This window comes from Zingiber officinale, chromosome 4A (assembly GCF_018446385.1).
Source record: "Zingiber officinale cultivar Zhangliang chromosome 4A, Zo_v1.1, whole genome shotgun sequence".
NCBI lineage: Eukaryota > Viridiplantae > Streptophyta > Magnoliopsida > Zingiberales > Zingiberaceae > Zingiber > Zingiber officinale.
The window spans coordinates 119,025,049-119,048,015 of record NC_055992.1 but is presented as its reverse complement, the minus strand read 5'-3'; the positions used below and the strand labels follow the sequence as shown (position 1 = coordinate 119,048,015).

Below are 22,967 nucleotides of genomic sequence, written 5' to 3'. Positions count from 1 at the left end.
AAGGGAGGAGAACATATGTACGCAACTGTGACGACCAATTGAAGGACAGTCCGACCGAACTGCCTATTCGGTCGGATGAGGAACATCTTACTGAGTCGAGCGACCGTGGAAAAGAACAACCATGAGCGACCAGGTGGGAATCCTGGCCGAGTGGCTCCCCTGCTCGGCCAAACAGAGGGACCCCTTGCTTAGCTCATCATATCCTTCTGGGAGTTAGTGCCATTGACAATAGGGCATGAATCGTCGGCAAATCGTACGACGAAAGCTTCCATTATCATGTCAAAGATTTGCATGCCTGGTTAAGGAAAAGTGTCAGGGGCACTTTTCTGACTTGTCTTTTCATAGGACAGTTGAAAAAATGTGCATGCACATTGAGAAGCGTGCACGTCCGCTACAGGGGCACTATATAAAGGGAGGGTCCATGCACCGGAGGAGGTATGCATTATCTATGATTATGCTTTTATTATTGCCACAATTCTCTTTATCGTCTTTCTACTATTCCGGTGACTGACTTGAGCATCGGAAGGCCAAAGCCGGAGACCCCTTCCCTAGCCCGACACTGACGTTCTTGGTTTTGTAGATTGGATTGGAGTCTTCACACTGTCAACCGCGGAGCCACATCCCCAGCTAGCTGTCTTCACCATTTTCGGACATGATCATATTGGTGCCGTCTGTGGGAACTTTACCTGTATCCGAGATGTGAAGATGGAGGACGTTGGATGAGTTACGATCGTGACATTGATGAAGGAAGAATTGGACATGCCAATATAAGCACGAGTGGCCAAGATGGTGGAGCAGCAATAGCAGGTAATGACCGATCGCCAAGCAAATGAACTTGCGACATTAACAACAGGCCAGTAGGTTGACCATAGAGACTGAGCGATGACCGCTCGCCGGGCAAACAACAAGCTGACAGGCACCATTGAAAAGCAACCGGTATAACCCCATTCCACCTGGTATACGGAGGTGAGACAGTGGTGCCGGTCGAAGTAGGGGTAGGGTCCGACCGGGTGTAGCTCTATGACGAGGGAAATGCCGATCGATGGCTTATGGAGCTCAACTTGATAGACGAAGTTAGAGACAAGGCCGCTGCCTCGCTCGTGGCGTACCGACAGCGCATGATGCAAAGCTACAATTGGAGGGTGATTCCGAGGTCATTTCAGATCGACAACTTGGTATGGAAGAGAGTGAAGTCAGTCGGCGATGTCACTAAGCTAGAGGCCCTGTGAGAAGGACCGTATAAAGTCATTTAGAAGCTCCATTCGGGAGCTTACTATTTATAAGATGAAAATGGGAGAAATCTCGAATGGCTCTGGAGCGCAAACCATCTCCAACCCTATAGGGCTAGATGCGAGGTTAGTGATTAAATTTGCATACATTTATAGAAATGTTTGTTCCACGAGCATAGGAGAATATGAATGAAAAGCAACCAAGTATCCCAGAATCTTGAGCCGTTCGACTAAGTTATAAAGTAAGTAGAGTTTTTACGACAAACGTAGAAAAGCATAAGCTGAACAATGACTATAAACCCGGGAGTCCACGAAAGCATAAGCAGAGCGGCAACTATAAACCTGAGAGTCATTGAAAGATAAGCCGAGTGGTGGCTATAAACCCGAGAGTTGATGAAAGCATAAGTCGAGAGGTGATTATAAACTCTCATTACGAAATCACTGAAAGCCAAGCGATGACTATAAACCCAGGAGTCGACGAAAGTATAAGTTGAGCGGCAACTATAAAGTCTTGTTACGAAATCACTGAAAGCCGAACGACAACTATAAACCCGGGAGTCGACGAAAGCATAAGCCAAGCGACGGCTATAAATTTTCGTTATGAAATCTTTGGAAGCCGAACGGCGGCTATAAATCCAGGAGTCGACGAAAGCACAAGTTGAGCGGCGACTATAAGCTCTCGTTATGAAATCACTAAAAATCGATCGATGGGTATAAACCAGAGAGTCGATGAAAGCATAAGCTGAGCGGCGGCTATAAACCCGGGAGTCGACGAAAGCATAAGCCAAGCAGCGGCTATAAACCTAGGAGTTGACGAAAGCATAAGCTTAGCAGTGGCTATAAACTCTCGTTATGAAATCACTGGAAGCTCAGCGACGGCTATAAACCCGGGAGTTGACGAAAACTAAAGCTGAGAGACAGCTATAAATCCGAGAGTCGACGAAAGCATAAGCCAAGCGGTAGCTATAAACCCGAGAGTCAATGAAAACATAAGTTGAGCGGTGGTTATAAACTCTCATTGCGAAATCATTGGAAGTTGAGCGGTGGCTATAAACCCGAGAGTGGACAAAAACTAAAGCTGAGCAACGGCTATAAACCCAGGAGTCGACAAAAACTAAAGCCAAAAAGTGACTATAAACCCAGGAGTAGGTGAAAACTAAAGCTGAGCGGCGGCTATAAACTTGGGAGTCGACGAAAACTAAAGCCGAGCAACGATTATAAACCCAGGAGTCGACGAACGCTAAAGCCGAGTGGCTAATATAAACCCAAGAGTCGACGAAAGCTAAAGCCGAGCAATGGCTATAAATCCAGGAGTCGACGAAAACTAAAGCCGAATGATGGCTATAAATTCGGGAGTCAACGAAAATTAAAGCCGAGCGACGCTAGAAACCTAGGAGTCGACGAAAGCTAAAGCCGAGTGGTGGATATAAATCCAAGAGTCGACGAAACCTAAAGCCGAGCGGCGGATATAAACCCAGGAGTCGACGAAACCTAAAGTTGAGCGATGGTTATAAACCCAGGAGTCGACAAAAACTAAAGCCGAGCGGGGCTATAACCCCGAGAACAACGTAGTTTGAGAGTTGAGTGACGACTATAAAACCTAGAGGTCATCATCAAAACTTTCGAATAAAAATGTGTGTCAAACACTACTAACCCGAGCTGGCAAATCATAAGCGAGCGGAGAGGAATCTTCGCATGAAAACGTCAAGAGTGGAGGATACACGACTCGATCGAGCCAAGCGCCGGTTCGTATTTTCTTAAACGAGATGTTGCTCAACCACGACTCATGGGATTTAAACTATTACATGGGGTAACTAAGTTAAATGGAAATGCTAAATCACTGAGCGGGGACGCATGGATTAGTATTTGGTAGTTTCAAGGATGGAATGTTATCTGGAGTCGAACGTTGATTCACACTTGGAAGACTTCGAGGAGGAAGTACCAAAATCTAACAAGAAATTAAGAAGAAAAATTAATCCAGATTAGCAACGGCTTCCTCGGTGAGTGAGGCCACAAGCTCATTCTTTCAAACTGATTCAACAGAGACACCAGTAGACAAGTGGCCACCATCCTTTAGCTGCCCGACGGTGCCGGCTATGCCGAGATCGAAGAGCCATAGAATCTGATTGGAGAAGAGTTCGTTGAAGCTTTCCAATCGGAGATACATGGCTCAGAAGTCCTCGAGCCGAGCGGGCTCGTCCTTAGCCAGCTGGGCCTTGGACGTCTTCAGCTTGACCTTCAGAGATTTTAGCTAGCTCGACCTTCAGAGATTTTAGCTAGCTCGGCATCTTGGTTAACAATTTTCTGTTGCTTCGCAGATCGGCTCAATTGTTCTTGCGACAGAGTTGTCTCAGTTTCCTTGAGCTTCTTGTCCAAGGCTCAAGCCTCCAGGTTTTTCTTCTCCGGGTCCTCTATGACGCGCTTGCGACAGAGCTGTCTCAGTTTCCTTGAGCTTCTTATCCAAGGCTCAAGCCTCCAGGTTTTTCTTCTCCGGGTCCTCTATGACGCGAAGTTTCTGAGTGTTCGCCAATTTGACTTTAGAGTCAAAATTCTAGGCCTTCTTGTTGAGCTGCTCGAGTTGATGAGCTTGCTCCTGACTCTTATTCTTCTCTGCCGATAGCGCCTACTCGGAGCCCACCAGCTGTTCGAAAGACCTTTCTAAGTCCTCCTTCAGCTGAGCGACCTCAGCGGTGAGCGCTTTAATAGTAGCTTGGGATGCACCTGTCAATTCGAGCGGGACCCCTAGTTGTTTATTTTCATACTCAAGGAAGGTCAACCTCTGGCACATCATCAAACTCTTCACCTAGAACTGTATGAAGAAAGAATTAGAATAGTGTAACAAAAGCGAATAAAAGCTCTGGTGGAACGTAAAATTACCATGGTGGATTTTTGAGTGAAGCCGTTAGCCAGCTCTCTGGGCGGAATGGTCATCGCCCTGCTCTCAGCATCTGCTAGGCTTAGGCCAAAGACCTTGCATGTGGATTGTGTGCTAGGGCGATCGGGGCGTGTCATCACCTGGAGAGCGCCAGACATCAGTTAGGTGAATTAGAGCTGATAGGTGTCTATGGTCCATCATATCTGAAGTTGCCTAGCCCTTTTATTTGGACTTTGAGGGCAGATGGTAGAGACAGGAGCCCCTAGATCGGCCAATGATGGAAAAAAAGGAAACCGGATATGCTAAAAGTGTATCGATCGGAAGCGCAAGCACTGATGGAGACCAGTCGGACGAAGCCAGCGTTGACAAAATAACCATCCTCTCAGGGACGACAGAAGATGAACTCTCGCCTCTCTCGGATGGGGGTCAAGAAGTATGCACTTCCGTAGGCGCCGGTGTTGAGGCTCTCGAGCGAGAAGTCCACTCTGAGCGAAGTCTCTTTCTCTGTTGGTGTTGAAGTAGTGGCTCGTCAGAACTCGCAGACTCAATCAGCTATGACATAGATAGTACGACCACCGGGACCATGGAGGGCTGCACGGGAGGGAGCTCCCCAGTGGTAGCAGCGACGCTACTCCTTGTCGTTCGGCTCGCTTCATCAGTCTGATGAACTGAACTTCCAAACGGCAAAAGTCCATCGTTTTCCAACTCGGTCGCACCATGAGCATTGATCTCAACATCATCGAGCTTGCTCTTGCCGCTTAACAAGGACTTCAACATGACTTCGACTGCAAAAACAAAAGTGAAATTAGTTAGATTATAAGACGATATAGGAAGAAAAAGTTTACCTAATGAACTGGATAGCCGACAACGGATGAGACTTAGGCCAAAAACATACAAAACGCCTTCGTCCAGCAGCTTATGTATGTGATACCTTTGACCGGTGAGATGAGAGGCCGCCTGGAGGTAGGTCAGCTCCCAGTGATACTTGCGCAGAGTGAAAGGTTTCATTAGCTCCATTTGTTAGCCGGTCGGAAATGAGGGCCGCTCGGGAATGCAAACAAAAAAGTAATGCTTTTTCCAATGCTTGTTGGAAAAATGTATTTTATCAAAAAAATATATCGTCCACTCGAGCCTGTATAAGATAAGTACCCGTCTCAGAGAGCTTGGGATAGTAAAAGTAATGAATGATGTGTGGGATGAGCGGGATGCCGTAGAGGCGAAATAAGACTATCACCCCGCACAGAAGCTTAAAGGAGTTTGACACTAATTGGGGCAAAGGAATATGAAAGTATCCACAGAATTCAGAAAAGAATGGGTGGATCAAGAAGCGCAGACCGGCCAAAAATTAGTCTTTGAAAAAGGTAACGCAATCGTCCGACGACATATGTGGGTGTGCATATGTAATGGTAATAATTATTTGGTAGTCATCAGGGATACCATAGGACATCTGTATTTGAGTGATTTTGTCGCCATTGAAGTTGGATTCTATGGAAGTATACCACAGTCTGGTGATAGGCGGAGAAGGAGGAGAAGCGGCGACCATGGGAAAGTCGATGAAAATCAAGGAGTGGACGAACAAAGGAAGAAAAATCTTACTAAGAAATATTGTCGCCGATGGACAAGGAAGAATAAAATCGACAGAGAGCATGCGCGGACACATGGGAGATTTGAGGGGCATGGAGGAGGTGTGGGGAACCAGCTTCCAAGAGACACAAGACATAGCGTGGACAGTGATGATGTGGACACATGAGCAGCTGGACAGATATAGCAGACACTGCAGGATGATACCTCAACTCAGTATCCGATACCGAGGACGAGATTACATCTAGCATGTGCAGAGGATACATGGAGAGATGGTACACGAGTGAGCACATGTATATGATCATGGTTTCCCCTTCCGGATATGATACTTCATCAGATATGACATAAGGGGTTCCAGGATCAAAAGAACTTTTGTATGTTTATGCATTTTGATGATATATATTTATCTTTTCATAAAAAAAAAAAAGGACAGAGAGTGTGCGTGAGGAAGGAGATGCAGTGAAGAAGAACGACGACGAATAAGGGTTTATAAACCCTGGGGACGACCACTCTAGGCCATCCGATAGAGGGATGTGGAAAACAAAGCCAAGATCTGACCGTTGAATTTGAAACGGAGCTTATCACATCAATCACATATATCCACCTCTCACAGCAAACGTGCGGTGGCAAAAAGCGAGCCATGTGGCGCTTGGCGACATGGAGGAATAATGAGGTTTAATTAAAGGGCATGGGTGACATGCTCAACATTAGTAGTCGGAGATTTGCTCAGTCTTCAAGAAATTAGGATGACATCAACGGCCATTATAAGGCACTCACTCGCCAAAGGAAGCGGCGGGAAGTTGGAAAAATCGCTAAGTATTGTCGACAAGCATCCCGATTGACGACAATCTTTGACTGAGAAGCGGTCGAGCGGAGACATAGTCATAGAGTGGCTCGCTGGGGAATAGTCATTCGTCTCATAGCCGAGCAGCAACTCTAAACCATGGCAGAAAGCAACTCTAGTGTTTATCACAATCGAGCAGAGGCTCTAATTCTGAGCAAAGTCAAGCGACAACTATAAATCCTTAATCGACAAAATTTAAAGTCGAGCAGCGACTATAAACTCTTGATCGACAAAATTCAAAGTCGAGCGGCGACTATAAACCCTTGATTGGCGAAATTTAAAGTCGAGCGGTGACTATAAACTCTTGATTAATGAATATGTCAGTCGAGCGACGACTCTAAAATCGAAATGTCCGATTGGATGGACAGGTCGCTGAAGACACTGCTCGTTCAGTCAATCAGACTTACAACCTCCTTCAACTATACTTGAGGGGAAGACTTGTGATGTGGTAGTAAAAGAAGCACACCGACGAGGAGTTAAAGGTGGGAAAAGCTGCTGACGTCGAGGTCAAAGTCAAGGCAATCATAGGAATCACCGGGTCACCAAAGTTGCCCACGGATGGCAATGGGTTGATCGGGTATGAAGGGTCTGATCGGGCATTAGTATGGTCCTACTCAGTAACAGGAGGGCCCAGGATCAAGGTACCGCACTAAGGCTCATCCGACCATCTTGCTCATCTGACCGGGCGAGAGGCAACACACCATCAGTCGGACAACTAAAGGGAGGAGAACATATGCACGCAACTGTGATGACCAAATGAAGGACAGTCTGACCGGACCGCCTGTTCAGCCGGATGAGGAACAACTTACCGAGTCGAGCGACCGTGGAGAAGAACAACCATGAGCGACTAGGTGGGAATCCTGGCCGAGCGGTTCCCCCGCTCGGCCAAACAGAGGGACCCCTTGCTTATCTCATCATATCCTTCTAGGAGTTAGTGCCGTCGACAACAGGGCATGCGCCACTGGCAAATCGTACGGCTAAAGCTTTCAATGTCATGTCAGAGATTTGCAAGCTCTATTAATGAAAATGTGCATGTACATTGATAAGTGTGCATGCCCATTGCAGGGATACTATATAAAGGGGGATTCATGTACCGAAGAAGGTATGCATTATCTGTGATTATGCTTCTATTGTTGCCACAGTTCTCTTTGTCGTGTTTCTATTATTCCGGCAACTGATTTGAGTGTCGAAGGGCTAACGCCGGGGACCCCTTCCCTGATCCAGTACTGACGTTCTTGGTTTTGTAGAATCGAGCGGGGTCTTCACACGATTAACTATAAAGTCATATCTCCAACTAGCTATCTTCATCGTTTTCGGACACGATCATATAGTTTATCTATGTTGCCTTGCAATAGCTTGATGCTGGCGTGGGCATTTTTTTATTTAAAAAACAAAAAGAAACAAGATGGAGGCGTGATGTATCTCATGTTCACTTCTAAAAGCACTATTACACAAATTGTGCACAAATTTTATGACCAATTTTTTTCCTAGAAAGACAATAGTGGAAAAGGATCTGCGTTGTATGTCGGTTGTTAAATGCAATAAGTTGAATCTTCATTCAAGACAAATTTTAAAATACATCGAGAGTTAGCGATGTCTATTACCAAGTTGAATCAAAATTGGACTTTTATTTATATATTGATAGTTTCTACCTATTATTGTGATTTTGTTATTGTAATATGATTCCATCTCATGTCCACATTGAGTCTAATATAATTTTATATCAGGTTCAATATAGGTTCAATATGGATTTGATATAATTCCATATCAGGTTCATTGGTATTTTTAAACCAATTCTTACATTAACATTTTAACATCTCTCAAGATGCGGAAATAAGCAATGGATAGCACTGTTTGACTTTTTACAGTCTCAAAAATTCACATCACCTGAAATTGGTCCAATCTACCATGTCTAGGTCTATTAATGAATTTTGACCAAAACCTGTTAATGAACTTAGACTGGTCTAATTAGACCTATTTTAGATCTTATTGATTTCTAAATATATAAGGAGTCCAACGATGTTATTCATTACTTATTTTGTCTTCTTTTAATGTGTTAAAATGTTTTCAAATGAATCAGCTAAACCCTTAATGTTGTGAGCCTAATATGATTTTTATATCAGGTTCATGTTATGTATGTAAAAAAAGGAGGAAAGAGAAGAAAGATTGTATACATAAGAGAGAATATGGAGAAGAAAGAGAAAATAAAAGAAAAAAGAAAAATTGTCATGAGAGTATAATGGGAAGGTACTGAAAAAAGTATGTCTTTTTATAAATATCAAGAGTAACATGTGACTTTTGATCAATTTAAAAATCTACGTGCATCCTTTCGTAAATTATCGATCGAAAGAAAAAAAACAAAAGGGTCAAATGCTAGATTATATATTCCTTATCCATGGTTTTTATTTTTTTAACAAATACACATAACTCCAATTTAAATTAATAAATTATTTTTTTTTAACTAGTGAGGGACACGTAGCTAGTGATGTCTTAGTGGCAATGATCTTGTCTCCAAGTTGAGCTCACATCTGCATATTAATGGTGGAAGCTTAATGCTTCGGGTTTTCTATGTCTGTTTAGCTCTATAAAATCCAGTGATATTAAGTTGTCCAATATTATCAACCCGATAAAATCCAGATAGGTAAATCACGCTATGTCACTGTAGAGTTATCAAACAGATTCATCCATAGTGGGATGGGCCGACTCGTGATGAACTGTCATTTGAAGGGATGGATCAATTCGTTATCTTAATGGATTAGAAAATCTTCAACCTAACCCATATGTCTGGTTGCGAATTAGACGGGTTAATGTATTAGTCCGTTAAAAAATAAAAATATATATAGAAATGATTAAATTTTTTAAATTTAAATCCTGGTTTTGAACTCTATTTGTAATTATTATAATTAACATTCACAAAAGATATCAATTATTATTTTCTAAGATGATATAATTAGTCCTTCTAATATTTTTCAGTGTAAAAAAATTATAATATACTTAATAGTTATCGAAGGATGAACTCTAGATCTCATTGTGTTTTTTTTTATGTTTCACCTCAGACGCCCAACTGCTAGATTTACAATTGATATGTTAAAATAAAAAACTAGTGGATATACGATACTAAAGAAGGGTGGCCTGATTTGTCTGTCACGAGCTTGTGGGCTAGTCGCATGACACTAGAGATTAGGTCTTCCAGTCGGAGCTACTAGGGGTGTAAATGAAGTGAGTTGGTTCTCAAGTTTCGGCTCGAAAAATATTAGATTTGTATTTGAATTTATTAAATTCGAACATGTTTGAATTTTTTTTCGAGCTGAACTCAAATCCAAATTATATTGTTTAATAGTTCGCAATCCACTCGAAAGTCTTAATATTTTATTAATATAAGTTAAATATATATTAAATAAATAAATTTCAAGCCTTTCGAACACCTATTTTCGAGTAATAATTCGAATAGTTCACGAACATATTTAAATCTTTCAAGCCGAACTTGAACCCGAGCCCTAATTCGAACCGAATTCGAACTAGAAATTTTGAACTTTTCGAGCTTTGAATCGAGTTCGAACTCGAATATACTTATTTCGAGCCGAAATTGAGCCTTAAATTTTTCTACATATTCGGTTCGATTCGATTACACCCCTAGGAGCTACGGTCATCTGATTTTGCATGAGAGAAGTATATATTTTTTAAAAAAAATTTAAGCAAAATAATTATTAAAAAGTATAAAAAATAATTCTACACATGAATTTCAAATTTATTTTTTTCTCAACCTGCGGGTCAACTCAAACTTACCACAAGTCGAACCACATAGGTCGTGAGCCTAGACAGATTAGCTCGCTTGAACCCATCTTTAAATGAATTTATAAAATTTCAACCCAACTCATTTAAATTATTTAATAGGATGAATTAACTCAATAAGTCCAACCGAAATTGATAACTCTACATTAATCTCCTCGGTGAGAATCTCCTCAGTGAGAGGGAGTTAATTCGATCCTACCTATACCGACAATGCCCTCATCTCTCACATTTGAGTGGTGAGTCCCACTCAGGATCAGTGGATCTCATCACTCAAATGTGAAAGGTGAAGATACTGCCGGTACAGATAGATTGAAATTTTCTGTGGGAGGGTATAACCAGGACGATAAACCCCCCGAGCATATGTGCTATGCCCATGGGGGCATTGTTTAGCTTCCTATTGTGGGATATAAAAAAGCTGCTTCTATTGTGGCCTTGCTTTTGTGGTGGTCACTAACAACTGTGGCAATTTGGACTTTCAAACTGAGTCGATCATTTAGGAGTGCTTTCCTCGAGTGCTAAAGGCTCCGCGAGGCCTTTTGTGTGCTTACATTGGATGATATTCAACTGGTTGGCATGAAAACTAGAGGCTCATTCAGTAGAGTTGAGTGAGTTTTCGTCAGTCACGCGGAGAAGGTGAAGTAGTGCCCTAAGTTTGTGGTCTAGAAGCATAATGATAGTAGCTGGCTACTACCAAACTATGGTTCCCTCCCTCCACAACTTTGTTGTTCATAATGTGTGACCACTTTCAAATGAATCTATCGGATAGAAAGCTTGTAAATAGTTGAGAATACCGTGACATTTGAGTGTTGTTTAGGGTGAAACTAGGAAGACTATGTACAATAAGCTGGAATGAATGGATTAGTAGGAAGACTATGTAAACTGAGCGCGTCATCGGCAATCACCTGATTGAGATTTTTTAAAACAATGTAGATGAAAGCAGTGTCCGACTGTCTGGATCCAGTTCTTTTAATCCCAATTGTTCACCTCCCTGCATTGTTCATCAACATAAAGGGGAAAATTTGGACAAGAAGACAAGACCTGATTAAGGCATAATGAATTTTAATTCCATTCGTTCAACCCTAGATATCAGAAACACAGCACAATTTCAAGGCAACTCGTATCTAGGAGAACTGAGGGTGTAAATTTATGATCTCGGTCAATAGAAACACTAAGAGAAATAATCCAGCTAATTCAGTAGTAGATATAAGAAAAAACAATGTACAGCAAATGAACTTCTGAATCCAAGAGATATAAGAAACAAATAGAAAAGGAACATTAAGGGGATCAAAAGCTTCGACTAGATGCTCATAGATATAGCCCATTTCTGTAGCTCACAGTTCAGACAATTTGCTTCTCTAGGGTTCCTTTATGAGTTTGCTTTGATAACTGATAAATCATCAGCAAGGGAAACGAGTTGAGGTAAATTGATCCAAACAAACTAGGAAAATCAAGTAAATGGATGACGGGAGGTTTTATATTCTAAAGTAATTTTTGTGATGAGACGGATAAGAAAATGCTAGAAAAATATACTAGAACTTTTGTTGATTACCTCGTCAAAAAAATAAGGCCCAGTCGAACAAAGCCTCTTATGCATAGTCCTGAAGTACATACAATAAACTAGTTCAAAGGTTAGAATGGGTCAGGGTTTATTTTTATTATGTCTCACTCTAACTAAAGTTGGAATTTTTGTATTTTATCCTTGTCATAATTAGAGTATCAGTTTTAACTGGGTAGTAAAAGGTTACATAAGGATGAACAAAATTCCCATCATTTATTCCTCGCTCCTCTTCATCGAATCCCTTGCACCACAGATCTGATCAGCTGTAAGCAGGCAGGGCCAAAATGCTTAGCCTGCACCAAAAACTATGCGACATATTGGGTCCATCCTAAGTCCTGAGAATTGCATCATACGACACTTGCAAAAGAGACTCCTACAGGTTTCAATGAACCATAATGCCCATCCCAGGTTATTTGCTCATCGCTCACTGTCAGTATTACCCGCATCTCTGCCTACTTTCTACTTTCTCCTTTCTCCTCTGTTCATTCATGTTAGCTTCTTTGGAAAATGTCTTTAAGATTGCTGATGTTTTTCTTCATTCCTAAAACTCACAGTTGAATGAAAAAATTGTTCAATGAGATATTACAGGTTTGAATCATGACATGGTATCTCAGTCAATATCTTATGATTGTTGGCCTATCTATGGATATCATGGTTATATGTCTATATCAAACATCAGTTACAAGCTTAATCAGTAGTATTTATATACTGGATCAACTATGAAAAACATGGATGAACCATCAATTATTTATGATGTCAAACAAGCAATTGTAAGTAGAAGAGGCATCCAATGAATGAACTACTAATGTCTGCAATCATGGAGAAACAGGATACTGGAGTATGAACAACAAAACAAAGTATCTGCTTTCGTAATCAGATAGAACAAAACCAACTATTTGCTTTTGTAATCATATATAGCTTACGAGCAGCAGCAAAGCAAATAACAAACTTAGTCATGATCAGCTAATTCACATGCAAATTTAAACACTTAAAACAACAATGTAAGAAACAAAAGAAAGGGATGCTTCCCAGTTCATGTATGGTTAGAATAATTGCTTCCAGGTGACCACATCAGGATAGCAGATGATATAAAGTTCCTCCTGGCAAAATAACTGATACGACTCTTCCATGGCAACGATCTGGAATAACTCCTTGATGGCAAAAGACAAACAGCTCCAACATGACCAATCAAGTGCTCATTATTCTCAAGAACTCCATTCTCGCCGATGGATTCTTGATGTTCAGCTGATCCAGTGGCATCCAAATTAACTGGCAGCATCCCATCTCTGCATTGCATCAACCAGTCTGCACATCTTGATGTCACTCCATGACACTTCTTCACTTCACTTCCACCAACTTTGGGCAACCCTCTGCAAGGGCTTCCATTCCCTGATCAGACACAGGACAGCCTTTGATGCACAGCTTCCTCAAAGCCATGCACTTGGAGGCAATACGAATGATCTCAGGATCCCCAAAGGTCTCGCTGCTGCAAAGGGCAAGGCGTTCCAGCTTTGGGCAATCGCTTGCTATAAGCCCCATGCTTCTGGCTGTTGGATTCAACCCAATAAGTGCCAATTCTTGGAGGTTGGGGTACTTCCTTGCTACAACTATTAGACCTTCATCGTCAATCCGATTGGTCTTCCATCCATCGATATGGATCTTGCGGAGGAGAGGGCAGCATTTGGCAACAGCAGCAAGGCCATCGTCTGTGCATTCTGGGATCTTTACAAGATGAAGGATCTCAAGATCACACAAGGAAAGTGCGGCAAGGCCACGATCACTGACCTGAAGCTTCTCCAGATGAATCTCAACAATTCCAGTATCTGCAATATTTTCAAGTAGCCTGTCCCAATCTCCGGAGTTAAGTTTTAGGGTTTTTAGGTTGGAGGATCCAGCGATTAGAGAAGCAAAGCACTGGCCATTGTAAAGAGGGAGGCGGCGCCAATGATGGATTCCACCCTGGAGGATGAGTCGGGAAGGCCACGCAGCCGCTTGATGGACAACTCCACCAGCATAGGGCAGCGCTGGACAACTGCGTCAACGCCTGCATAGCCGAACGTGCAAGATCCCACGGAGAGCTTGCGGAGGCCGGGGCAGTGCTCGGCGACCGCAGCCATGCCGCCATCAGTCACAGCGCGGCAGGCCCGGAGCTTGAGCCGAGTGAGGCTACGGCACCGTGAGGCGATTTGCACCAGAGCCTCGTCGCCGATGCTCTCACTATGGCGGTCGCATTTTAGGGCGAACTTGGTAATAGCGTCAAATCGAGCAAATATGGACGGCGCGGCTACCAGGAGGGCGGCCCTCGACCGCGAGCCACCTACGACAAACCTGTGAGCACTTCTTCCGGTCGGCAGAGTTGAAGAAATGGAAGACGAAGGCAATGCAGTCGTCGCGTAAATCAGCGGTGTGATCCCTCGATGGAACGCGGATTCTCCCTCCGTGATGGCTGCCGGATGCGGGTCGCCGGGACGGAACCTGCGAAGGAGGAAAAGCAAGGAAACTTGGAGCGACGGAGCGAGGAGGTTGAGGAGGGCGGTTTGGAGGATGTGGTGAAGGCGGATTGGCCCATTCAGGGCAGCCAGAGCGGAGCGAGGCGGCGGCGTCGTTGTCGTCCGGATCCAGAGGCCTCTTCTTTTACCTTTCTGCGGTGAGATGCACCGGCGGACTGGAAATAGGCTTCTTCTTTCACCTTACGGACTTGCAACGGGTCTAGTTGGATCAAATATGTTCCATCTTCAAACCCGATCCACTAAGCAACGGATAGCTCACTGCTCGCTGCTCACCTTCCCTTCCAGCGTCCGCTCCCACCACGCGCTCATAGTGGAAAATGGCCTCCTCCGCCCTGGCGCTCCTTCTCCCACGGGGCGTCCCAGCGCTGCGCGCGGCTTCAGCCTCCCTCCCCCGCCGCTGCGCCTTGGGGATCCTCGCGGCGGTGGAACCCCTATCCCCGCCTGCAGCTGCATCGGCAGGCGAGGGCGCGCCGGCCTCGTCCTCTGGCGGCCCCAAGGCCACACCTCCCTTGAAGCCCCTACATGGAACTCCGTGGAACCTGCATCCCGATTACAGGCGGTGGAAGGATGCGGAAGAGGAGATCCTGAGGGACATCGAACCCACAAGGATGCTCACCAAGCACATTCTCCACTCCGACAGGTACTTTTCGTCCAAAATTAGGGTTAATATGACCTCTGATTTTGCCCTGTTAGGATACATTTGATGTCTTAATTAGTCAGTCAGTATCAGTTGAATTACAACTGGAAGCCAATGAAATCATAGGATCGTGGCTTGGCTTGCTCTCACTGTGTTTACTGTATCTTTGAACCCAATTTTCTTGTTCGTTGAGCTTAACAACATGAGATGATGGCATGATCATCATTGATTAAAGGAAATAGAGATAGAATAGCTATGGAAGAATAGGGAAGGTGAGAGTTCTTTATCATTGACTCTGCTCACAACTCTAAATTATCATATTTCAGTTAAAATAATATCTAGACCTAGTAAAGGTTACAAATTACAATGAATAGCACAATTAGGTTCTTTGTTCGGCATGATCCTCACAATGCCCACAACACAGTAGTATCAGATCTAGTATGTGATTGGTAAATTAATCTGTTTGCAATAAGATTTTGATCAATTGGAGTTCCATTAAATTTACAATCTAACATTTGTTATTTGTACAATAGATATAGCATACACTTTTTTTGTGAGAGAAATATACCATATGAAGATCGAGCAACTTCAATCCCAAGGAATGTTTCAATTATGAATTACCTATAATAAATGTTTATTCTTTCTGTTATCAACACTATTCTGAGCAGGGGTATCAACACAAGCAGTTTGATGTAAGTTCCTATGAGTTTTCAAATTCTCTTAAAATTCCCTATTTGTGAATTTTGTCTCATTATCGAAACTTAGAATCTTTATCTTGGAAGCAAACTGACTATCAAGCATCTAGAATTTCTTGAAACAACACACACCTTATCTTTATATCTCAATAAATTAATCCAGATCACCCTATTAAAGAAACAAAGAGGCGACAAGCCACTTGTGTCCAAAAACAAAAGCAATATAACAAACACCTCAAACATCTATATCCATAATATGAAAGTGTATTTCTTTGGCTCATAGAAGTAGGACAAACACTTCTACATGCTTAGCAAATTGGCAAGCATCACATATTAATATGTTTTTCTTGCAATCTTTGTGAAAGAAATTTTTTAGTTGTGAAACTAAGAAAGATTAATGATCGAGCCTATGGTTGTAGAAATTGCCACTCTTTTGGAAACCTCCATCAAATAAAGCAATCATTGCTTTGGAATTTATAGATTGTTTTATATTACCCACGTAATAAAAGGCACTGTGTATTCAACCTAAGTTAATCGTCTCCCCTATTTGTAACTTCTGGAGAACGTAATGACAGGGAAAAAAAATATTCACTTAAGTGCTTTAGTAATGGAGTAATGGACTAAAGATTAGTTGGAAAGCTAAAAACATGCAAGACAAGAAAATTGAAAGCATGAAGTTGCATTGTTATCACATTTGGTAGATACAGAAAAATGTCATCAACAATGCAAACTTTTTCTCTATGTAAATAAGGAAAATATGTAACAAAAGAATTTGATGAACCTTTTATATGGTCAGATGCATCTTAATGTATAATCTAGAGGAGATTGAAGGACTTTTATAAGCGAATGATGATGGGCCTCATTAAGGCTCTGATATCGTATTGATTTAAGGGAAATAGAGATAGAACAGCCATGGAGGAAGGGGGAAAATTTCTTTCGGAAGACTCCTAACAGCCCTAAATTGTGATATTTAGGTTTAGTAATAAGTATTACAATTAGGTCCTTTGCAAAATAGTAAATTCCATCCAAGTCCTATTAGTTCAATGATAAGATTTTAATGAGAGTTCATGGTTAACATTTCACATGTGCAATTTACAAAGGCAAATCAATCTTGTGGGCAGGAAGTTTCACAAGGAATATGGATTTTAGTTGTTCAGTTGATGAAGAAGGAATCCCTTCATGGAACTTAATTATTGTACTGCTTATGGCTTATCTGAGTAAGAGTGGCATTTGTACTTTATTGATACAATAATGTAGAATGAGATAGATAGGGTACAATTATTTTGTTCACTGACTATTCTGGTTGATTAATCCCATAATATGAATTTTGTCCTAGAGTTTTTAAGGATTTCTATACTTTATTTAGTCACAAAATTGACCGAGTTGATAAATATCATTCATGATTTTTTTTAAAAAAAATTACATGTATTTTCAGGATTCAGAGAGCATAAACTGTAAATAGTAAAAGGAGGACTAGCCTTTAAGGAATGGCAAATGTTATTATAACATTAATATGAGTTGTCATAAATTTGTTTTAGGTGGTGGCGGTTTTCCATACCGACACCTACAGTCTTGTGCAATTTGCTTATAATACTTTTACACTAGTAAATTGATGGCCTGCAGATACTTTGATGGTGAGCGTTTGAGTGCCAAAGACGAAAAAGAAGTCATAGGAAAACTTCTCAGATACCATCCTCGTTCAGAAGATAAGATTGGTTGTGGCCTTGATTATATAATGGTTAGTAGAACCTATTGATACTGCTCTTATTAATCGATGTAACATTGTCATGAGGCACAAAGGCAGATCACTGTTTTTGCAGAGCAAATTACACTGCCATACATTAAGAAAATTATCAGCTTGTGCAGGAAAAACATAGTTCACAATGGAAGTATTATTAGCTAAAAAAGTTAAATAAAATTACCTAAAATTTATTATGCTTATCATTTCAAATTGTTTCGTAAACAATAAAACAAGCAGAAATAATGTGAAGATGGAAGTCGTAGAGTTTGATATTTCAATGAAATGTTATTGTTTATGACCAGTGAGTTGATGTCAACATGTTAATAAATCCATGACAACATTGACTAAAATTATTTTGTAAAGGTTGATCGGCATCCTCAATTCAAACACTCAAGATGCCTCTTTGTCGTGCGAACTGATGGTGGCTGGATAGACTTCTCGTATCAGAAGTGTCTTAGAGCTTACATCCGAGACAAGTACCCACTGCACGCAGAAAGGTTCATTGGTGAGCATTTGAAACGCAACTGAAGGTTCATTAACTGCAGCCATATGATTTTTTGTACATCATCTACGAAGATCTGGCCAGTCTTTCTTATTCATGAAATAGCAGTCAGAGTGACCCTGAGTTCTCGGATGAATAGAAGCTGGTTTTCAAGTGATCAGTTAGTGTGCATTTCTTGTGATACAATAAGAGCACAGGATTTTGTGTAGTCACATTTTTTATCATATTGTATGGGAATGAATAAATTGAAGGAGTTCCTCTAATATCATTTGAATTGAACTTGTTTGCTAAAAAAAATGAACTCTGGTAGATTGTATTTGTTGTTTAGAGGGTGAAGAGTCTTGACTATATAGAATGTAATGCCACTTTTTTTTTTTTTGTATTTAATTGAATGCAAACTATTGTGGAAAGTTAATTGTCTCAAAAAAAAGTTGCCAAATTTGAGAAAGTTATCAATGTTAATCTCTGTTACATTCAAATTGGGTTTTACAGTGTGTAATCCCATTGAGATCAAGCCAACTGAGGTGGGAAACATAAGGAATGGAGTTACTTGAAAACAACAATCAACTCTTATCTCATGGTTTTCTAGAAAGCTAAGAAGAAGACGGTGAAAGAGAAGAATATAGATCTCTTTGGAATTTCAACCAAAACTTTGGAATTTCAACCAAGAACTTAAAGCAAAGTGTTATTCAAGGAGGCAAGAAAGGAGTAGGTTATCGGACGATATATCAACATGAATGAGGGTAAATTTTTGAGAGCATTTGGTTGGCCCATTTTTTTTATTTTCTAAAAAAAAAAATTATTGTTTGGTTAGTAGTTTTCATATTTAGAAAATGAAATATTATTTTATGAGAAAATAGAGAATGTATAAAAATTATTTTCTAAACAAAATATGTACTCTTTATAAAATGAAAACAATACCAAAAAGGCACCCCAAGGTTTCCCTCATTTTCAAGTTTCTAAGACTTAACATCAAAGATGTTGTCCATTATAATTTCCTTCTTACTATTTAAGAGAGATCTATATTTCTTTTCTCTTCCAAACTTTAATTCAAAGATCAAGGTGCTCCAATTTTACCTTTATCTTCATTAACACCAACAACGCTCATCCATATTTTCCTTTCTTCCACTTCGTCTCTCTATTCACATCACCAGTGATTTCCATATCAAATTTATCGATTACTAAATTTTGAATGTGAACAGTCTTATTTTAATCAATTCTACTAAAACACTTTTTTGGGAAAAAAAAAACAAAAGACATCTTGATTTATCAAATCATCAGATAGGTGTCATTTTATAAAAAATAATAATAATAATAATTAATTAAGATGCACCCTACTTTTCAAAAATACCCTTTACTTTCAAGGATGTTATAACAACTACTCGATAACCCCTACAATGTATAAATTTGATTATTTTATTTTATTCAAAATTATTATACATAGAGCACAATTATATCAAGATGGTCTATTAGATTGGTCAAAATTAGTTAGACTTTATCAATGCTCAAAATCATTTTAAAACAATTATATAACTTACTAGGTAGTTGCTATAAAGTTATAGTTAACTTTTAAACCTTAAATTATAAAATCTTGAATCTTATATTTTAAACTTTGAATATTATTCTATCAAATTACTATTTACAAACTTGTCAAAATTATTTAACTTTTTTTTTAAAATTATTTTAAAATAGGTGCAGAAATTATTAAATAGCTGCTATATAGTTATAAATAAACTTAAATCATAAACACAAATCCTAAAATTTTGAATCTTAACTTTTAAATCTTGAATATTATTATATCAAAATACTTTTAACCAATTTGATTATAATTATTTAAATTTTATTAAAATTATTTTAAATTAGTCAAAATCATTTTAAAATAGTTGTACAAGTTACTAAGTAGCTAGCTCAGATTAGCACATTTGACCTATGCTAATATTTGTTATCATTTAGTCAAGGTAATTTGACATTAGTGAATATATTGACTACTTATTTACAAGGTTTAGAGGCGACAGTAGAACTACAAGTTAATGATCTAAAGTCGAATATTTATCTAAGTTGGAATGGATGAGATGACCTGTAAAAGATTACTTCCCATTACAGATTTCTAAGTTAATGGTCAATGCACTCACGGTGCAAACTTTTTCAAAAGTATTTTTTTATTGAGAATCATGTCAAAAACTTATCACTGCTTCAGGATATTTTTTTATTTTTTTTAAAATTTTTTTAACCGTTGTTTGGTTCCAAATATTGAACCAAAATTTTCATTAAACAACGAATCCCTATATAATTTTATAAATGATTTTATATTTTTTATAAATTATTTATAATAATTTATTATTTAATGTTCTCTTCATTTTAAATTTATTTATTTTTAAATAAATTATTATTTTCAATAAAGTTATATATACGTTTTATATAAAATATAAATAATTATATTAAATGTACATGGTATGTAGACTCCTTAAAAAATAATTAAGGATTTTTCTTAAAAGATATGTGAATTATATATGTGGTAATAATGTGATACTGAGGATATATAGAAAATTTAAGGAAAAAAAAATCAAAAGTCTATTTTTAAACTTATAAAAATTTAAAATTATTCTTTAGATTTAAAATTCGTTTTAATATATATAGACTTTAATCGTTCACTGTAAAATAGACATCCCAATTAAAAACGTAGTTTTTTTTTTAATTCTAAACCCTAACATATAAATTTTAAATCCTATTTTTTTTAAAAAAATTATACATCCTAAATACTCTGGATCATGAACCCAAAGTTTAAAAATAAAAAAATTATACATCCAAAATACTATATACTATACCTGTGAATACCTAATTTTTTTAGTTATAATTTTTTTTAATTTGAATGTTATAACTTAATCTCTAAAATCTAAATGTAAAATCTTAAACAACTTAAACTGAGCTAAAAAAAAAACTAAAAACTGCACTCCTTTAATTAAGTAGTCTGGATCAATTCCAAGTAGGGACGAGCTACGGGCGATAGCGATGGCCGCCACCTCCAAATTTTAAGTATAAAAAATGTATGAGTTATAAGAATAGGGAGTGAAAGAGCGGTAATGACATGATTTCCCTCTCTTCAACATAAACACATATATTTCATTCCCTCAATATTAAATTTCTGATTTCATCCCTAATTTCTAAACTCTCGACCATAGTCACAAATCGTTCCATAACAAAATATATATATATATATATATATATATATATATATATATATATATATATATATATATATATATATATATACCAATTTTTTTTTTAACATTTTTTTTACACTAAATTTTTATGAAAATAAATAGTAATAGTAAACAGAAGTAGATTAACAGTAAACAAAAATAAATTGACAGTAAACAGTACTAATTAACAGTAAACAGTAAATAGTAATAATAAAGTAGTAAATAGTAAAATAAAAATACAGTAATAGTCAAGTGCAGAAATAAAGTAGATAGTCACAATATCATGATGGTACGGTTAAATATATTGACTTTTTAAATTTTTACTATTTTTTTTAATAAACTATTTTTTTTCTTGTTTGTTTTCCAGGGAGCCTCACCTGTTCAAGACCTCACATTTTAATCAGTGCCCCGACTTATCGTAAGATTTTGGGTTGCTACCCTTCTTACTTAGCCCGCACAGGTCTTATATTGTAAAATACTGAAAAATTTCGAATAATGATAAGAGAATTTTCTAGAATTTTTAGAAATTTTTCTGGAATTTTTCGGAGATTGTATAGATGAGTTTACGGGGATAAAATTAGGCCCCGAGAAAACCTGTTTAGGCTACCCCATTTAAGCAAGAAAAAGTTTGATTTCTTTTCCTTTTTGTTTTTATTTTTATTTATTTTATTTTCTCCGTTTTCTTTACCTCCCGCGCCTCCTCGTCTCCTGATTTCCCCCGACGCCGTGCCCTAACCGCCCTTCCCAATCGGCGCCGATCCTCTCCTTATCTCCCTCACGCGCACACCCTCACTCCCTCTGCCGCCGACCGACGAGAGCCAAGGGAAAGCCTCGCCTCCGCCCGACTCTTCTCCTCTTCACCTTCCTCGACTCTGGTTGGCGTCGACTCCCTCTCCTCGCCGGCACTCGAGCCGTCGCCTGTGCCCTAGCACCTTCTGCCGATCTCCCTTCTTTTCCAACGACACCACATGAGCGCCGGCCACCTTGCTCCTCACGCGCGCCACCGCCGTCCCGACGCCACTTCCTCTTCTTTTGCCCTAGCTGTTGGTCCACCGCCGACGATTTATGGTTTTCCCCATCTGAGGTGCCACCTCTACATGAGTTGGGTTTCAACCAGGGGCAAAGATCCGTGCCCTAGCTTTGATCAGCGTTGTTTACTGCTTCACCGCCAGATGCAGCCGATCTAGGACCACCGTGGGACCTTGCACTAGGGATGGCAATTCCACCCGAACCCGATGGAGGATCCGATACCCGACCCGAATGGAGGAGGGTATGGAGGGACTATCAATACCCGATACCCGACCCGAATACCCGATTAGATAATATATATACATATATTAAAGAAAATTTTAATACTTTACATGAACTATGCAATTACAGTAGGGGCGATTGTAAAATTTTTCGGGTGTAATTGCAAAATTTGCTTGCCAAACTCCAATTTGTGCCAAAACATAAAGATAGTTCATGTAGAGTGTTTGGATAGAAAGAAGAAAAATTAAAACTATAGAAGATATCCGATCCTTTAATGGGTATGGGTATACCCATCGGAGATCCTATACCCGATGGGTATGGGGACGGAGGATATAGAATCCGACCCGAACCCGACCCATTGCCATCCCTACCTTGCACTGCTGACATAGATCTATGGTAAGGTGTCGAATTAAACTTGAATTGGTTTATAGGATTGACTAAAGCTGGATTGATCTAGAGTATGGGTCTAGGTACAACGCTGGTTTGGAGAATTTTTGTTGGATAACAGTAGCTCTGTCTGGTATTGGCTATCCTTTCCAGCAGTGATTCATG

The 22,967-nt window shown here is 39.6% G+C and overlaps 1 protein-coding gene and 1 pseudogene across 1 annotated transcript; one reads left to right on the top strand and one right to left on the bottom strand.

Moving 5' to 3' along the window:
• Positions 1-12,723: 12,723 nt before the first annotated feature.
• On the bottom strand, positions 12,724-14,513 carry LOC121972696 (annotated as a pseudogene).
• A 142-nt stretch (positions 14,514-14,655) lies between these two features.
• On the top strand, positions 14,656-18,243 carry LOC121970766 (protein DCL homolog, chloroplastic-like). The gene is made up of 3 exons (XM_042521700.1): positions 14,656-15,029; positions 17,345-17,459; positions 17,826-18,243. Exons 1-3 carry the CDS (start codon positions 14,707-14,709, stop codon positions 17,988-17,990), a joined length of 603 nt encoding a protein of 200 aa, XP_042377634.1. The 5' UTR covers positions 14,656-14,706; the 3' UTR covers positions 17,991-18,243.
• Positions 18,244-22,967: the final 4,724 nt, after the last annotated feature.

Coding starts and splice junctions, on each gene's coding strand:
- LOC121970766 (XM_042521700.1), top strand. CDS start 14,707: ATGGCCTCCTCCGCCCTGGCGCTCCTTCTCCCACGGGGCGTCCCAGCG. Junction 15,030..17,344: donor CACATTCTCCACTCCGACAG/GTACTTTTCGTC, acceptor GATGGCCTGCAG/ATACTTTGATGGTGAGCGTT. Junction 17,460..17,825: donor GTGGCCTTGATTATATAATG/GTTAGTAGAACC, acceptor TATTTTGTAAAG/GTTGATCGGCATCCTCAATT.